Here is an 18542-nt window from a genome sequence, read left to right on the forward strand (position 1 = left end):
CTGTATCTGTCTGTTTATTCCTTCCTTAGATCCTCCATCTTTGGATCCGTTTCTTCTAATTTTCCTTGTTTTCTGGGTTACTAGTTCCTTCTTTTGTACTCATTATCTGATTTGTAAGTTTAGGTTAGAAAATTGTTCTTTATCTCATTTGCGTTATTTTTAGTCTCATTATGAAATAAAACAATTGACTCTTGGAGTCATTTCAACATAGAAAGAATTTCTTTCTGAGACTCATTAACATTTTCTTGTTGGTATATTCAAACTGGGGGCTTCAGAAACAAGTGTTAAAGATGGTTTTTTACCATTTGCGGCTAAGTATGGAACACCCATTTTGTTTTTGTATGTAGTTTTTATAGTCCAATAGGGTCCCCAAAACAGATAAGCAGCCCAAGAGTTTTTTTTCCCTTTTCCCAGCTGCAGTCTGCAAAAGTGAAAGTTTCCAGGAACAACAAAGAGTCTTATCTAAGTCCGGGTTTCAAGCCAAGTTTCCTTTAAGCATAATAAATTGTAGTGCCGTGATTCGCCACTAGATGTCATTGACACTGTCTTCCAGCTTTCCAAATCCAAGCCTATGTTAGACTTTCAAATCTTTTCTAAAAAAAACCTCTCAAAGGTACTTTTAGTTCCCAAATTTCAAAGCTATATTAATTCCAAATTAATCTTGTAGTTTTCTCTATTTCCTCCCAAAGCAATCAATTCGCCGCTTTTCTTTTCCTGAGGGAGCGGGGCAAAAAATTCCCTTCTCTCTCTCATCAGGGAGGATTCTTTGCTTTGGGCATTCTTTTTTTCCAGGAAAGTAGTATCAAGGTCATAAAAGAGGATAACGTCTCACCCAGTTTCATCCACGTTGCTCAAAAATTACTAGTTAGTGCTTGTCTTCGGTTCTCATCAGCTTCTGACTGGCCACATGAATGTAGCCAGTCTTTCCCCCGTCGGCTTGGAGGGCTTCCTCGGATCCAGTGGAAGAGCTGCCCCCCCTTCACAGTCAATGAGGGTCCCCTCTTTCTTCGTTGCCTCTCCAGGGCAACTTTCAACCCTTTTTAGGAGCCCCATCTTCCTGCATCCGTCATGCCGCAATGTCTAACCGGAAGTCAACTTGTAGTCATTTTTTTACCCAGCGTTGAGACTGAGATATACCTGCTAAATGTGTCTGTCTGTCTGTCCGTCTATCTAATTAGCTCTGTCTGACCTGAATACCTCTTGTTCCAACCTCACTATCTCAAACTATATTCTGTCCTATAATTAATTTTAAAAAAGATTTTTTATGATTGTAGAGTTACTTTATTATCACATTATACTACACAATAGCATCTACATCCTGGTAACAAGCCATTTATAATCTCCATATATTTGGCATTCACAGAAAAATAAAATCATGTCAATCCTGAAAAAACAATGATTTCATTTTTTAAGCTTGTAAATTTTACAGATCTGTTCAAGCAGGTTCTCTATTCTTTCTTTCGTTTCCTTCGCTGGATATGACAGTATGTGGTTCAGGGCAGTTCCTCTGGTTGTGTGAAATTGAAAAGAAATTGTGCCTTTTCACATTGCCATAGAAAGAAGGCTTAAAAAACAAAAAAGGGAACTTGTAAGAAAATTGGGATTAAAAGCCTTGGCAATTATAGAACCATATATAAATAAAAATTGAAATGCTTCAAAAACTTATCTAATATTTCAGGAGGAAGTTTTAGAAGTGGCCCAAAGGATGCAGTTGAAACTGAAAGCCATGACATATCCCCGCATTGACAAAAAGGTTTTCAAAAATTTTGAAACTGTTTTATGCAATGCAAGTTTTTTTTCCTATAAGATGATGTTCAATGCAATTTTTCTCATTCCATGTTGCTTAGTTCTATCTATCTATCTATCTATCTATCTATCTATCTATCTATCTATCTATCTATCCATCCATCCACCCACCCAAACAACCCATCCATCTAAATTTTAAGTAAAAAAAAATCCAAACTTGAGACAATATTATTAGAACCAACCAAAATACAATTCAATCGAAATCTTTGATTTTATGTAAAGATGCAGAATATGCATTTGGGTAACTGAAGAACAGAACAATAAAAAGAACAGATAAAAAAATGTTGGTATATTTCACTCAAAATTGCAATAGAGTTAGAAAAGTGGCTAATATGTTAATGTTACAATTTGGAGGTCAAATATATCTAGGGAAACATGTATAAAAATTAAAACTACTTAACTGACTTTTTGTTTGGAAATAATTTTTCAATTCCAATTTGAGCAAGAAGGGAAAGCTTATTTGAGAATATAAAACCTCTGCAATAAAAGAATATGACAGAGTACTTATCAACTATAACTCTTTTGGCATTAGTTACAGGATTTTAACCAGGAACAAATGTATAAGGTGTCTATTGCAGTATTCACTATTAAGAATCATCAATATCCCTAAATATGATCATAAAATTGGTGTGTGAGAGTGCCATAGCATTCAAAACCATCATTTTACCAACCATGTGCCAAAACTGACACTAATAGAATAAATAATAGAATTTTAAAACCTGCTGTAGTGTTAAGTAAGCACTGATACCAGTCTAAAGCAGAGGTCCCCAACCCCTGGGCCTCAGAGCAACTGGTCCGCACAAACAAGCAAAGCCCCATATGCAGGATGCAGGCAGCACACAAAACCAAGCCCCCTCCGGGCTGTGGAAAAACCTCTCTTCATGTAATCGGTCCCTGATGCCCAAAAGGTTGGGGACCTCTGATCTAAAATAATGTAAAGAAAGGTGATTAATTTACATAAAGATCAGATATACGTGCAAGCCTACTTCTTAATCATGAAAGTCAAAACAGTTCTGTTATACTAGTACCACACCAGAAATCATAGTTTGTGTTATGTTATTGATAACTCAGCTGCTCACCATTGAGAAGTTAAAGTCAGTTAGGGACACCTAAACAGATTGCTATAAAATGTAGATCTAAAAAAGCTCTGTTTTGAGCAGATGGAAAATAAAAACAGACCAGCAGTTTTCTCAAAATACAATATGCATACTGATTACTCCCTTCGTGGCTCATTACCAATGATAAACTTGCAACATTTCAGTGATCATATGAACCACATCATTATGAATGTACAATCCCAGAAGGATCACCTTTGACAGCCATATATGAGAGATCAGATTAAAAATGATCCATTGGAAAATGATATTACAACCATTTTTTTCTCCCAACTAAAATCAAGAAATCAATTTTTTCCTTATTAGCTGTTTGGGCTGTCATAGGATTACATTTAGAAATACATTAGTTAAGGTTCTCACATAGTTAAACCATCTGTCCAGTGCAAAATTGTATAGAATATCTTGATAAGATATCTTTAAAGCCACATTTAGACATTTGAGAACAAATTATGGGCATTCAAAACAGCTGCTATGATCATGACCACACCAAAACACTGATTTACCAGAGACAAAATAGATAACAGCTCTAACATCTTTTCAATCATTTCAGCTTTTAATTCAGACTTTAAAAATTGTTCATAAAAATCATGTGACTATCAATCAATATTTCAAGTAACATTTCTTCAGATGTCTTCCTTTTTATCTGTTGCAATTGTAATACATATCAATTGGTAAGGTAAACATATATGGCACTGCGGTAGCAATGTAATTATGACGTAGCCTAAATTTGTGATTTGGACAACATGATTAATCTACTATAAGCAGAGCAAAATAACTTTTAAGATAAAAGTTCATTTGTTCCTCTTTTTTAAAATAAACACCCTCCTCCAACTTCCCTCCTGAATCTGTATAATTCAAAAATTTGCCCAAATTGTTTTATAGATTATCAGCTACAGATACTTCTGTACTACGAGCTCTATAGAGATATATCTCTCCAATAGTAAGGAATATGTAACTTGTAATAAACTTTCTATGAATTAGCATAACATGCTTTTAGAAGGAAATCTCTATTAGGAAGCTTAATAAGGATTCCTAGGATACTAATAACATGAGCAGTTCTGCTAAGCAATACCTATGAATCCAGTATCTCATTTCACACAGATGCTTCCAGAAATCCCATGAGATAATTATGGCAAGAGGTTTTTTCCCCCTCCTATTATTCAAAGAACTCAGAGAATTTTAATACAGTACTAACTGAATGGTTATGTGCCATTAAATCAGTCAATTCTCAATCACCACACAAATGGGCTTTATCCAGGATGAAAAATATAATACACTGTCATAATTTATTCCAATGAAATTCAGGAATTAAATGCAAACATATACATTAAGAAGCGATTAAAATAAATTCAGCAAATCCACCAGCACATATTAACTTATAATTTTGCATAAAAGTAGGTTATTATGTCTGATCATATATTTGCATAGTTGGTCACAGCTTTTATCACAACGTGTGATAATTCTAAAAATATAAAGCTGATCTGCTGAAGGTAAAATATTATTGAGATTTTATCAGGAAGCATATAATCAATGCATAAGGCTTCCACAAAGTTGCTGAGGAAATACAGTATTTTTTTAAAAAATATTTTGTGTAGATTTTAAAATTTAGATTTTAACATTTCAATTTGCCTGATGTTTTAAAATCACGAAGACACTGAGAAAGGAAAGTAGAATGAATCTACACATAAATGTTTCCAAATGGGAATAATATAAACTGTCATGCAATGATTTTGACATTAAATGGAAAAGACTACGTCTACTCCATAAAACAAATAAGATGTATAGTATTTCAAATGGAAGAAAGCTCTGTTTAAACAATATCTGCCTTTTTTTAGCAAAGACATGCCCAAATTGCATTAAATGAGCCTTTATTTCAATTTTTTTTAATTACAAAAACTAAGTACTGGTGTGCTTTTTACTCTTTCTGTCCCTTCCTTCCACTTTATGTCCTATTTTTTTCCATGTATAAGCCTCAGGACAAGGATAGTTCTCTATTTCTAGTCTTATAACCCTTTGTTTTTGTTTGAAAAGCAGAGTAAAACAAACACACAAATAATAGGCTCCATGGCAAATGTCCTATTTCTAAAGCTACTGGAGTATTATGAACAGCTTCAATGAACTGAAGAATATGCCCATAAAAAACTGCAAATGGAACAAATTCCTTGAACACTGGATCTACTGAACTAAATTTAGGATTGCTAGTTATCTGCCTAGAAAGAATGCCATAAATTACATTATAAAATAAAAAACTCATAATATCTTAAACTTATTTTCCCCAATACCCTCTTTCTCAAGCTGTTTCCATGCTCATTGAGTCATTATTAGGAGGCCCTCCAATTACCACAAACAGAAAAGAATTCTGGTAAAGACATATGCCAAAATAACAATGCAAAGAAACAAATTTAATCTATTACATATATTGTATCAGGCCTAGAAGAAACAGAATTCCATTTTTTAACCAACACAATGGATCTTTGGTTTCACAGAGAAAACTGTTTCTTTTGTACTTAATATTCTTCACATAAAATATATATTTGAGTACTAATTATTCTTCACAGGATATAAACATGGTATAATTTATACCATGCTTACATCATGTGAAGAATAATTACAGCCAAGGGTCACTTTAGTGTAATGGTTAAGGCACCAGATTAGAAACCAGGAGACTATGCGTTCTAGTCCAGTTTAAACATAAAACCAGTTGGTGATCGTGGGCCAGTCACTTTCTCTCAGCCCAAGGGAGGAGATAATAGATAACTACTTCTGAAAAACCTTGCCAAGAAAACTGCAGGAACTTGTCCGACTTGCCCAGGTGCTTTCCGAGAATTGGACACAGCTGAATGGAATAATAATAATAATGCATACATATATACATTTATGGAACCTTTTTATATCTACTGAGTGCAAACAGGCATAACTATGATATGTTCATATAGCATCTGCAATGTGTTCTTATTATGGAAAAAAATCAATAGGGGAAAATCGTATTGTGAGACTTTGAATCAAAGTTTGTTAGCACTTCTTTCTAAAGCAGATTAAGTGTAAGTATAACACATGGCTCAATTTAATCCATGAAATTTTTTTTTTACATCTCTGTTTATGGCACCTAGCATTAATATACAGATGAAACATAAGAGGTTGTTGAGATAAACAATTAGGAACATTATATGCAACGTATTTTTATTGATGCTCAAATCTACTAACTAAAAAAATGGAATCAAAGTTGACTAAGACTATAACAGCAGATTAGATGGAATAGATGTAGGTAGAAGAGAAAATCTGAGATCAGAAGTATGAAATGCACATAATTCAGACAACAATGTAAGATTAAATATGCACATAAAAGATATTCTGAATTTTGAAATTTAACACTGTACTAAGTGAAAGCAATATATATCTGTCTATACTTTTGAAACCAGAGATTTTAGACCATTTGAGAATGTAATACAGGTAGTCCCCTGGTTCTTTAGTGATCATTCAAAGCTATGGTGGACACCCCCTCAAAAGCTACTTACGACCAGGTTCTGAAGTTACTGTGGCTGCAGTGCCCCAACAGTCATTCACCCCTATGACAGACTGCAAGGATACTACAGTGCCCCTGCCTTGTCTATCTCCCCTCACCTCCGAGTCTCAACAGGTCATAATTTGGGGACTGTTCATAAGTAGCTTTTGAAGGGTGTGTCATAATTTTGTACAGTCACTAATTGACTAGTTATAAGTGGAAGATTACCTGTAGCATGCATTGAAAGTAATGAATGTGAAAAATATACTTTGATCTACAATCATTCATTTAGTGATAATGGGAAGTTACAACAGCATTGAAAAAGTGACTTACAATTGATTCTTGCATTACCGTATTCATATGTTCAAAATTCAGGTCTTGCCAACTATCATGTATTTACAATGGTTGCAATGTCTTGGGGTCATGTGATTGCTATTTGTGGCCTTCCCAGCTGTCTTCCTCAGTTAATGACTGAGTGATTCACTAAACGTGAGTTATTCACTTAATAACTGCCTTGTTTAGCAATGGAATTTCTGGTCCCAATTGTAGTTGTAAGTCAAGGACTATCTGCATTTGTTTAGGTCAGCAAGTAGAAAATTCTAGATTCTAGAATATATCTGTTCATGGAACAGGAATATAGCTTGCAATACACATAGGAATTCATAATCAAATTATAGATAGACCTTGAATTTCAATTGTAATACAGCCTGGAATTAGTCGTAAGAAATGCCAGTCATTAAGCAGTTCACTACATGACCACACCTATTTTATGATCTTTTATTTGTGGTGGTCATTAAGTGAATTCACAAGGGACATTTTTTGCCACAAACCACAAATACTGGCTTCTGGGGAAAAAAGCATTGTAAATTGTGGTCATATGACTGGAGATGCTCCAAATGACCATAAAAGCATGTCAATTGCCAAGCACTCAAAATTCAATCACGTGGCAATGGGTGGAGGGAAGGGCTGTCGCAAATTTGAATCTGGGTTATAAGTAGCCCTGGGGAAGTCTGTTGTAACTTCCAAAGATCACTAAGAGACTTGTATTTGGTATGTTATATATGTCCTAAATGAATTTTGCATTTTGGGAAGGCACTGTAAATCATGTGCTTGTACTTCATATTTTAAGATATACCTTCTGGGTCCTAGGGACAAAAGGGATATTGGACACCTGTATAATATTAGGTATCAAACATTTTATCTACTATACAATTCCTAATAATAAGTTTTGCAGTTTCTGGAATCAATGTATCCCAGCAGATTTTTATTAATGTCACATAGAATGGTACCATGCCTTTAGCAATCCCCCTTCCTGATTGCCATTTGTTAAAAATGGATACACAGCAGTAAAACTAGTTAGGTTTTTAGCCTACTTTTGTTCTCAAATAAATTCAGAGCATGGGAGTGGGGGGATGGGTGGGAAGGTGGAAAGGAAGAATAAATTATATTAGATAATAAAATGCACTTTGCTATTGAGGTGAGGATTATACATACATTTCTGCTATTGCCAACCGTTAGTAGATACAACCTTTGTTATCTTTAGACATAACCACATAATAATGAATGTGGTTCTATGTGTAAGATCATTTTGTGAGTAGCAATGCAAAACAAAACACTGCCAGATGCCCATCATACGATTTGAACAGTAGAACAAATTTGGAATTTCATACTATAAATATTCCTCTAAATTTCATTTATTATTAAGCATTCAATCTTATATTAGAACCAAATTTAGGCTGTTGTAAGGACAAACATGAAAAACACCCATCAACAACAAATACTAATATTTAAAACTAGTAGCTTCCTACAAAAATTTCTTCTATTGAACTTAGCATTATGTACTAGTATTAGGAAGAAAACCAGGAAGTAATCCTCTTTTATTTATTTAGACATCTCTATTTACAGCTATATAATTTATACTCCGCCTTTTTAGATTTTCACAAATAACCCAAGGCAGTGAACACATCCAACACATTTTCCTCCTCCTATTTTCTCCACAACAATCCTGTGAGACAATTGTTCCCCACAACAATCCTGTGAAATGAGATGACCTTGGATACTGACTGGATCAAAATCACCCAGCTGGGTTTCATGGCTAAGGCAGGACTTGAACTCACAGTCTTTTGCTTTCTAGACCAAACTGACACCTCTTCTGGTTACAGATTGTCCTCGACTTACAACCATTTGAAGTTACAACAATGGCGAATAAAGGGACTTATGACCTATTCCTGAAGTTATAGCCCTCGCAGCACCCCAGGTGCTCAGTAGCCTGCCTTTACTTAAGACTGCAGGGGCACTTCAATTCCACCCCACCTACCTCCCCATTTGGACTCCCTGCACTCTGTGGCCCCTGTCAATCTAGCTGATCTTTGCCACCTTCTTGTTTCCACTGAAAACCAACCATGCCTGGCCTGGCCCTTTGTGAAGCAGCTGCTGGCACATTAAGCTTTCTTCCCAAGGTCATGCATGGCAGTTTCCTTGTAACACCTGGGGAAGATGGCCTCAGGTGGCAAGCAGCTGCCTTGTAAAGAGCCATGGCAGATACACCTCAGTAGAAGCAAGAAGACGGTGAAGGTCAGCTGGGGTGATGGGCAGTGAGGGCAGCTCGGCTCTCTGGGCTTCCGGGGGCAACTGTTGTGCCATGCTCTTGGGACTTCCTGGAATGCTGCAGCTTTGTGTTATGCTACTGGGGCTCGTGAGGGTGCAGCCGTGTTGTGCTACACTACTGGGCTGAGTAGGTTAGGCTTCCAAGGGTAGCTGCAATTTTGCTTTGGGGGCCAAGCAGTTTTGGGGCTGCTTGTTGCCCCACAAGGCGGGGTGCAGGGGGACTAAATGGGCAGGGACGCTGATGAAATAAACAGCGGGGGCAGTTAAAATTAGTCCCTTACCTTACCCAGCCTTGCAGCTGCGAGGAACCAAACCCTAAATGCTTGAATTAGGTAGGTACTTATAAGGAGGTATTTATAACCAGTCAAATGTATTTAACAACGGCAATGGGGAGTGTTGGGAGCGCTGTCACTAAGCAATGCAGTCATGTGACATTGTGCTTTATGATCACATCTTTTAGCAGTGAAAATTTTGGTCCCAACTGTCATCATACGTCAAGGACTACCTCTACTTCTAAAAATGTTAATTTACTGCTCAAGAAGTCTTTTTAAGAAATTTCTATAATGCTTATGAAAGCAAGGCATATTTAATATATCATTTAATCAGAAGACCTTGTGCAGATAAACATTGTCAAGGCAAATAGATAAAATATTAAATAAATATACAAGCAATCTCTCAGCTTACTGGCAGCTGTAACTTAGGTTCCCACTATTAATTCAATAATTGGAAAAAGTGGCTTTAAACAAAACAACTTTATTGTGCTGAATATATATGGGGAATGGCAGTCAGCACATTCTGGGAAACACTAAAATCAGTCCTGACTCTATGAAAAGTAAAGAGGAAAGGTCAGATAGACAAAAGTGGAGACTTTCCTCATATAATTTAAAGAAAAATAGAGATACTGATAACTGGCAGCAAATGTTTTAATTATGTCCAAAGGAGTATATGCATGCACTTTTATACAGCTAATTATTAGAACAAAAAACACATCTTTTTTTCGATCCAAATGTCATTTTTCCCCAAAGCCCATTTCATATTACATTCATTTAATTTAATCAAGCAATGCATACCTAGAAATAGAGTATTTTTCCACTGAAAATTTTCTTGCTGGCACAAGACCTACTTTCTTCAGAAAGTATTTATGCATGGATGAAATCCATTCAGACAGAAAATGTTTCTGCTACAGGCAAGAAAGATGCCATCATATTTTATTTTGCCTATCCAGAAAAAAAATTATTCCCATCCATGATGTTTGTTAAAGGGAAATTCATGAATATACTCAAGAAAGTTTATCTCTATAAATATGAGCTCCTCTGTACCACTTTTTAAAATATTTACCCGTTATTAAATCCTCAAGAAATTATGTCATGCAGCTTTAACCTAGAAAAAGCTTTTACTGGCTTTCTTTCAAATAAAAGTGAAATAGTTTAAAAGTGAAATATTTTTTAAAAAATTATGCAGAAACTTAATTATGCACTTTCTACATCTAACAATTATAATTTCATTCAATGGGCTTCAGACTATGCTTTCATTTGAACACTAAATATAGTTAACTTCAACTTAGTCAATTAAAAAAAAAGCCACTACCATAAACTATAAGTTAAAACTGGCTTCTTTCAATAAAGCATAGTTAACATTACATAGAAATTCTGTCCAGTTTTGGCCACAGGCTATAATTAATCTAAAATGGAAAAGGTTTCAAGTCTCGGTATATAACTATACCAGAGGAGGCAGGAATATGCAATATGAAAGTCCAATATTGTCTGGTAGGGCTCATTCATGTTACCTTAGTAAAACCAGTGGCTGAAAATAGTACACCAACTCACTGCAGCATTTGAATATCTTGTCTACTTTAATTTTTTCATCTGTTCAGCAGTACAAATTATATGTTATTATTGTAATTATAGTTTGTAATTCTGTATAGGTTCTGGTTTGCAAATTTGATCGTTAACTATATTTTGTCAATTTGGACCTCACATCAAACTATAACTAAAAATCAGGGATTCATTAGATGCAAAAAGCATAAGAATAAGGAGTTTACAAGTTTGGTAAGCATAGGCATTCTGCTCTGATATGGCTACCAGAAGAGAATATATTACTTCCAACCTAAATTCTACTTCTGTTAAATATAGCTTATTGAAGGAATCAAATTTCATATTACCCTGTAATAAAATTCAATCATGATTTATGAAATTCAATTCCTTCTATAAGCCATATTAAGAATAGCAACACTTTATCCAACTTTTAACATAGCACTAAACTAATCTCTTTGTACAGTTCTTTTTTAGGTTGGATGAGAGATATCAATCCACATAGATTACCATCCTTCCTTTTTTGTAACTTGGATGTGAAAAACAAGGGAACAAAATGTTTTTGGCTCAACCTCTCACTGAGTTTTGTCCCATTAGATTACAAACATTCAACTCTTTTTCTACCTTCATCCTGTAAAACAAAATCAGCTTGGAAAGAACGCCGCCCTGAGTCCTTTGGGATTGGGCGGCATATAAATAAAATAAATAAATAAATAAATAACATTTTGTCCCAAGTTTGAAACAAAATATATTTCAGGTGCATCCCTTTCCAGCTCTATTCTGATTGATTGATACTATTTTTTTGCAGTCTTTTTTGCAAGTATCAGAGTAAAGACCTGCAATTTCCCCAAATATTGGACTTGAAACAAGAATCTATTTTTATCATTTTCTTATTTCATATGCTTATTATATACCATTACATTTCCCAAATATCAATTAGTCAAAACTATTTCAATCCAGTGAAATTGAAAATGACACCACTCTAATTGTATGAAGCAAAGGATGAATGGCATTCTAGGGCAAGTCATTATATTAAATATCAGAATATAATCAGCAACACTTAAAATGAAGACCTAATAATGTTATCCACGGTTCCAAGGATTTATATATCTGCTTGCATTCTAGTATGCTATACATAGTATATATCTGAATTTACACAGCATTTCCCCATTTATTATTTCAAAGCATTTGTATACAACTCCAGTCATCAACTCCAGGCAGATGACACTTCAACTCACAACACGTATCAGAAAAGACATAAAATCCAAGAATCAACATAAAAACCATAAAGTAACACAACTGCCAGACACAGCAAGTAACAGCTTCTCTGATTCCAAATTTATGTTCCAAGACAATAGTTTTCGTTTCTTTCCTAACAGATGATTAGAGCAAGCCATCTCTTCCCTTAGAGGAGGAAAAAGAATTGTTAGGTTGGGGAACCACAGAAAAGGCTTGACCAGTTGTGCAGCATCTCTTTCTGCACAGAATGCACAGGATGGGATATCCGGAGAGGAAACAAGAATCTGAACCCAAAAGTTTTAATGGCAACTCTCTGAGGTGTATCCAGAAACTAGCAGCAAATGTACTTCCCACAATACTGCTATTATCCTGCTAAATATTGCCAAGTATTCTTCACAAGCAGACCCAAATATAGTAATACACCTTTGAAGTGATAAGGGTGTGAATAACTGGCACAGCATCTTCTCTAGGGACAGCTGTATCTGCTGTATCAGTGAAGATGGCCAAAGTGTCTCCTGGACATGGCCTCCAGCTGCTGTTTAAGCAAGAGTTGCAAGCCATGCCATTTTGCAGAGGAATATGTTCCCCCCTGAGAGCTAAATTAATTCTAACCTAGCTCAAGGTTTCATCTTGTTGAAATATAATTGAAATTGAAACAAAGTATGCAGTATGGCAAGCTAGCTGGATTCTGCAACTGGGGCATTTCTAGCACTGGAGAGTTCCTCTAAATAAAGCATACAATATAAAGCAGCATTACCAGTTTTTGAGATTTCAATGTTGGAAGAAGTACATTTCATAGTTAGAGTTCCTGCAATCCCATAGTTCAGGAGTCCCCAATCCCCAGTTCGTGGACCAGTACCGGACCGCGGCATGCCAGCAACCGGGCCGCACAAACAAGCAAAGCCCTATCCGCAAGATGCAGGCAACACACAAAACCACGCACTCTCTGATCCGTGGAAAAACCTCTCTCCATGGAACCGGTCCCTGGTGCCCAAAAGGCTGGGGACCTCTGACATAGCTGACTTGCAATTCTACATGGCTACTTGTATTTTGGAATTCTGATATTAGCACACATGGGTCAAGTGGTACCAACAATTGACTGGACTAGTTTTTTTTTCCAGATTACTACCATTTATATTTCCCCATTATCCTTCTCTTCTACTCCTTAACATTGTTGTTTTCTCTCAAGGATAAAAACTAGAAGAAAATTAGTGTAAAGTTTGCATTAAAAAGTCATTTGATGTGCATGTACTAAATCAAATGAAGAAACACTGATTTGAAGCAAGATCTCCTCTAAATGAAGCAGCTTGCCTTTAGAACATTGGGTGCTGTATTGTTTTACAGCAATGAGCAAGAGATTCAAAGGGAGCTTGTTACAGTTTAAGCCCATGTATGATCTCTGCACTTAACTAATTTCAATCTATTTGCAGCAATTGGCAGGGAACTGCCACTAAGGATTAGACTACAAATATAGGAAACAGTATCTCTATTTGCCTCAACAACTTGTATTTGGAGAAATGGCCTATGTGTAAATCTGATTGTACAAACCTTATTTCTACTCAGATGTGAGACAGAATCTAGCGTGAATTGACATAACTCAGGCTGTGCTATACTCTTTACCCTAACACAGGGGTGTCAAACTGCCGGCCCACGGGCCGGATGCGTCATACATCCCTAAAAATGAAAATTCTATATGGGTATTTCATGCATACTGAACCAGTGATCCTGTAGTTTACTTTCTTGAAATACAGATAGTTCTCGATTAACAACTCTTTGTTCAGTGACCATTCAAACTTACGATAGAACTGAATAAGGAGACTTACAGAAGGTCCTCAAAATTGTGTTCTTGAAGAGCCACTGCAGTCATGTGATCGCGACTGAAACACTTGACAGGAGACCGCAAAATGGCAATCACATGATGTCACACTTAACCACCACACTGGATTCTCTTAACAATGGCAAATGGAACTGCTGTTGTAAGTTGGCACGGTCATGTGCATTTTATGACCGTGTTGCTTAGCGATGGAATTCCTGGTCCCAATTTCTGTTGTTAACCAAACACTACCAGAAGGTATTTCAGATACAAGTTATTTAAACTATTTCACTTCAGGTTAATCTTAAAGTTTCAAGGTCAACATAATACTGCCTTTAATGTTAAGCCACCTTCATGGGAACAAATTCTTGGGCTGTTTTGATCAAGGATAATTTTAAAAAAAGTATTACAAGAATGTAGCACTCTGGCAACTACATATATAGTCCCTGAAACAGTATATAGCATATAAAAGAAACCAGCAAATACAGTATTTAAAATGCACAGTCACACTGTTCATAACCACAAAGGACAGAATGCAATAGAGAAGGCATGCATGTATTTCAAAATAATTTCCTCTTAAATGGAACCAAAATTTTTTATGGTCTTGTACAATGTATTGGTTGCTTATAACTGTTGTTGTTTAAGTCAGGTCGTCAATCTTGGCAATTTTAAGACTTGTGGACTTCAACTCCCAGAATTCCTCAGCCAGCAAAGTTGCCAAGGTTGAGGACCCCTGGTTTAAGTGACAAGCAAGGGGGTACTAATTGTTTTGCTCATATGGCTGTGGGTTCAAATCACTGTTATAGAATGTTAACTACACATTCATTATCATCATTTAGAGGCATAAAATTATACTGAGGTAAAATGATTGGTGATACAAGTCAATATAAAAGCAAGTTAAAAGTTCTCAGACAACTTTTTAAAATGTCCCACAGAGGTTAATAGACAAATTTCCACTTATCAAATAAAATATACAAATTTTACTTACTCATATATTATCTTTTAAAATAAGATACGTTTTGCAGTTTTATCATGCTTACAGCAAATCAGCATCAGTTAATTTTAAACAAGAAAAAGTTATATACCTCACTACAAATTTTGCAGCAGTTAAGAAAAAAAAGTTCAAAGTATTATTTTTGGCAAATTAACTTTTTTTATCCTAATATATAGAACCCAAGAATCTCCTATTTAATACATTCTGGATTTCAAATCCTTTCCTTACATTAATTCTGTATACATTTAACACTGTTACTATTCATTCTCATTACTATTCTAAATTAGTATTAGACTCCTGGTAACAATATGAAATTCTTAAAACAGGGCTCAGTGCTTAAAACAGCCCTACAATTATCTTGTAGATTATAATTAGCTACATATTGCATATAAATAACAATGAATAAAATGATATAAGTTTATTTTTACTTTCACAATAGGCTATAATTTTCTGTAGAAATTTATTTGAATGATGTCAGAATGCAAGTTAATCCTCTAGTTGCTGTTTTCTTATTAATTTGAAGGAGCCTTGGATTTTCCCCTGTAGCTATAAAATAAGCAGTGTACAGTCAGTTCACAACACATACAGTAAATCTATTGCCTGCTCCAAAATAATTTGAGTGTTGAGATTAAAAGTCAAAAATTGTCTTTTCTTTGCATTATAATTACACATAAAAAGGAAAAAAAACCCTCATGCCTCAAGCCATTGATGACTCTTGGCGATTCCCTGGTTAAGTCCTTGTAGTTTTTTGCAACATTTTCAAAGTGGTTTGCTATGGCATTCTTTCTAAGGCTGAGAGAAAGTGACTGGTTTCTAGCTTGGTGGCTTTAACCACTACACTGAATTGGTCTCTTAATTGTATATAACTCAAATATAAATTCAAGAGGACCATAATTTAAACACATCCTCAAAAAAAATCCTATAAATCACAATTACCAAACTAAGGGGCTGATTTGAACCCATGTCCACGTTTACATAGCTCATTAGTCCAACAGCTAGAAGTCTTTCTGCAAGTTGATATATTTGTTCTGTTTACATTATTGTTTCCTTGTGAGTTTTTGCTTTGCTTTGCATGACATCCAAATTGCTAAACTGGTTCTCAGTAATCTTACCAACCTTCATACCATTTTTATTATGGCTTGGAAATCACAGCAAACTTTCAATCTAAACTTTCTTTACAGGTTAATTATGAGGGTATATGAGAACTGTAATACTTGAAATGGAAGTATTTACTGTTCACTTAGGGATTTTACTGAAAGCTTAAACAATACCTTAACAACGAGAATGTAATACACTTTAAAACAAATGCAGTTGAGCAATTAAACTCAGAGATTTAAAATAAAATGGAACTAAAATCAGCAGTCAACAGTTTTGTTTATCCTATCACAAAGCTATGGTACACACCCAGCATGCTCTAATGTTCAACTAACAAGCTTTATGGAATCTGTGTTAAAGCTGCACTGTATAATAACAATAATTCATTTGATCTGACATTTGACTAAAATGAATAAGGAAGCTCGGGAATAGTTTGGGAATTATCAAGTGTCAACAAAATGGATAATATTAAAAATTATTTGGATTCAGAATCCACCATATTAAGGCTTAAGATGCAACTGAATAGATTCATACCAATTTGGGTTTTACCACATCCATTAACAATTCACTGCTGAGGTTGGGATCAAGCAAACCGTTCTTATAATCAGTTACTATCAGCATAAAACAAACATAGAGGTGACAATTTCAATATTTTTCAATCCAATATTTTTCATCAAAGCAGGTTTCTTGGAATCTTTTTTTGAGGTAATTTCATCAGAATATTGAGTTTTTCTCAGAAAAAATGCCTACATAACACCAGTATAAGTGCTCGGTTCCCAGCCACAGCATAATACATTTCACTGGGGGTCTAATGATCCCCTTAAAAGGCATGCAGCTGCTAAAAGATAGCATAATGTAATTCTTAATCTGCAGCATTTAAGCAGCTCATTGGAATGCATGCATGAATGGTAAACACATTTACAGTTCAGTCCTGTGACTTTGTTCCCACAATATATTTATTATCTTGGTCAACTGAACTAGAGTTTAGTCAATTAACCCAAATTTCTGGGTTCACATGCCACACAGAAACAGCAATCTATCAAGCAGACTGATTTCACAATCCACAGAAGACTAAAATGCACTTAGCCGGTTCACAGTTTACTGTTGTTGTGCACATGCCACTGATTGGTTCCCACGTCCTCTTGTGGTCACCATAACCTTCAGCCTTATTCCCAACCCAAAACACTTGCACTGTGGGTTTCATTGTCCCCAAGGATTTTTATCAATCAAAGCCATCCAGTCGATATACTTTCCTCCCAACAGGTACTCTACCTTCCAAGTTCCTCTCCAATCTCGTAGTGATCCTCCAGGTTTTCTTGCCGGAAGACAGTCATGATAGCTGTCGCTGCTCAGAAGGGAAAGCCCACAACCAGCTTCCACTGCCTTTGCCTTTCAACTCATCATCTCCACCTTGGTAGGATCTTCCAGGACTTCATGCATGGCCACTAGCTCTGGAGAAGAGACACAGAAAAGCAAGGGGAGAGTTAAAATGCCCATGTTTGCAGGAAGGGTGCGGTTATGTCCCTTGTTTTCTCCCTGCACAGAGGTCCGTACACCAAGCCGGCAGTGCCTCCCAGCAAGCAGGGTTGGGGAAATCAGAGCAGAGAGCAGCTCTGCTGGTGCCGGGTGGCCGCCGGCTGGTTAACTTCACTCTCTAAAAATCGCCGGGCCTGGGCTGCCAATTCGGCTCCCAACAAATGTCCTCTCCCTCCGCCTGCCTTGCACAAGCGACAGCCTCTTCCCCTTGCCTCGAGCTGCGAAATGGAGACACCAGAAAAGAAGTCACCCTTTTTGCCTCAGAACAACGCCTCACTGGGGGGGGGGGGGAGAAGGAGAGCAAGGGAAAGAAAGGCACCTCCTAAACTCCGCGCGCCGCTTTCTCGCGCGCATCTCACCTTGTTCCCCGCGCGGCAAGCAGGAGCACCAAAAGCCACCATTTCACCTGAGCCAGGAGCCTTGAGCCGCACGGACGCCACATTCCTCAGCAACTCCCCCTCCGTTACCCGGTCAACTAGGACGTGCAACCGGGAGGAGCCGCCGCCGCCGCCGCCGCCGCCTAAAATCCGCCCGCTCGGCTGTCGGTGAAATCCAGCTGGCCAGGCGCGGCGGGCATTCCCCTTCGCCCTGCCGGGGAGGGGCGCAAAGAGCCTTGCGCTTTTCCTCTTTGGCCCTTGCTCTCTCCTGGAAGGCCTTGCCCCACTCTCCGCCCCCGGCGCTGGCGAAGGAGGGAAACCCCCCGACACGTCTGGCGGAGCCGCCGCCGCCGCCGCCGCAGGGGGACGAGGGGAGGCGCACCGGGAACCTCTCCTTGGCGCAGGGAGCTTCCTTCTGGCTGGGGCAGCAAGAGACCGGGAAGAAAACCCGCCCCTCCAGCTCGCTCACTCACCCGCCGCTTTGCTCGCGCTCCCTTTTCCGGCGACCAACCTCCCTTTCTTAACAGCTCGCACTCTTCAGAGCCGAGCAAGGGAAAAACCACTCCGGCAAGCGGCCAATGGGAAAGCCGCGGCGCTTTACATCCCTCCCTCTCCCGCTCACGACCAGCCCACGCCAGCGGTGAGCA

The 18542-nt window shown here is 37.2% G+C and overlaps 1 protein-coding gene across 2 annotated transcripts in view; it reads right to left on the reverse strand.

Moving 5' to 3' along the window:
* The window catches only part of DAPK1 (death associated protein kinase 1), a 69825-nt gene extending 51310 nt beyond the window's left edge, over positions 1-18515 (reverse strand). The window contains exons 1-2 of one of the 2 annotated variants that reach the window (XM_039343894.1): positions 18369-18515; positions 17255-17433 (exon numbers count right to left, since the gene is read on the reverse strand). In XM_039343894.1, coding sequence (XP_039199828.1) covers positions 17255-17316 — 62 coding nt within the window. In that variant the 5' untranslated portion in view covers positions 17317-17433; positions 18369-18515. The other variant, XM_039343893.1, reaches the window with a different exon arrangement.
* Positions 18516-18542: the final 27 nt, after the last annotated feature.

Source organism: Crotalus tigris, unplaced genomic scaffold, assembly GCF_016545835.1.
Source record: "Crotalus tigris isolate CLP2741 ecotype Arizona unplaced genomic scaffold, ASM1654583v1 scf7180000017881.257975618366:2651188, whole genome shotgun sequence".
NCBI lineage: Eukaryota > Metazoa > Chordata > Lepidosauria > Squamata > Viperidae > Crotalus > Crotalus tigris.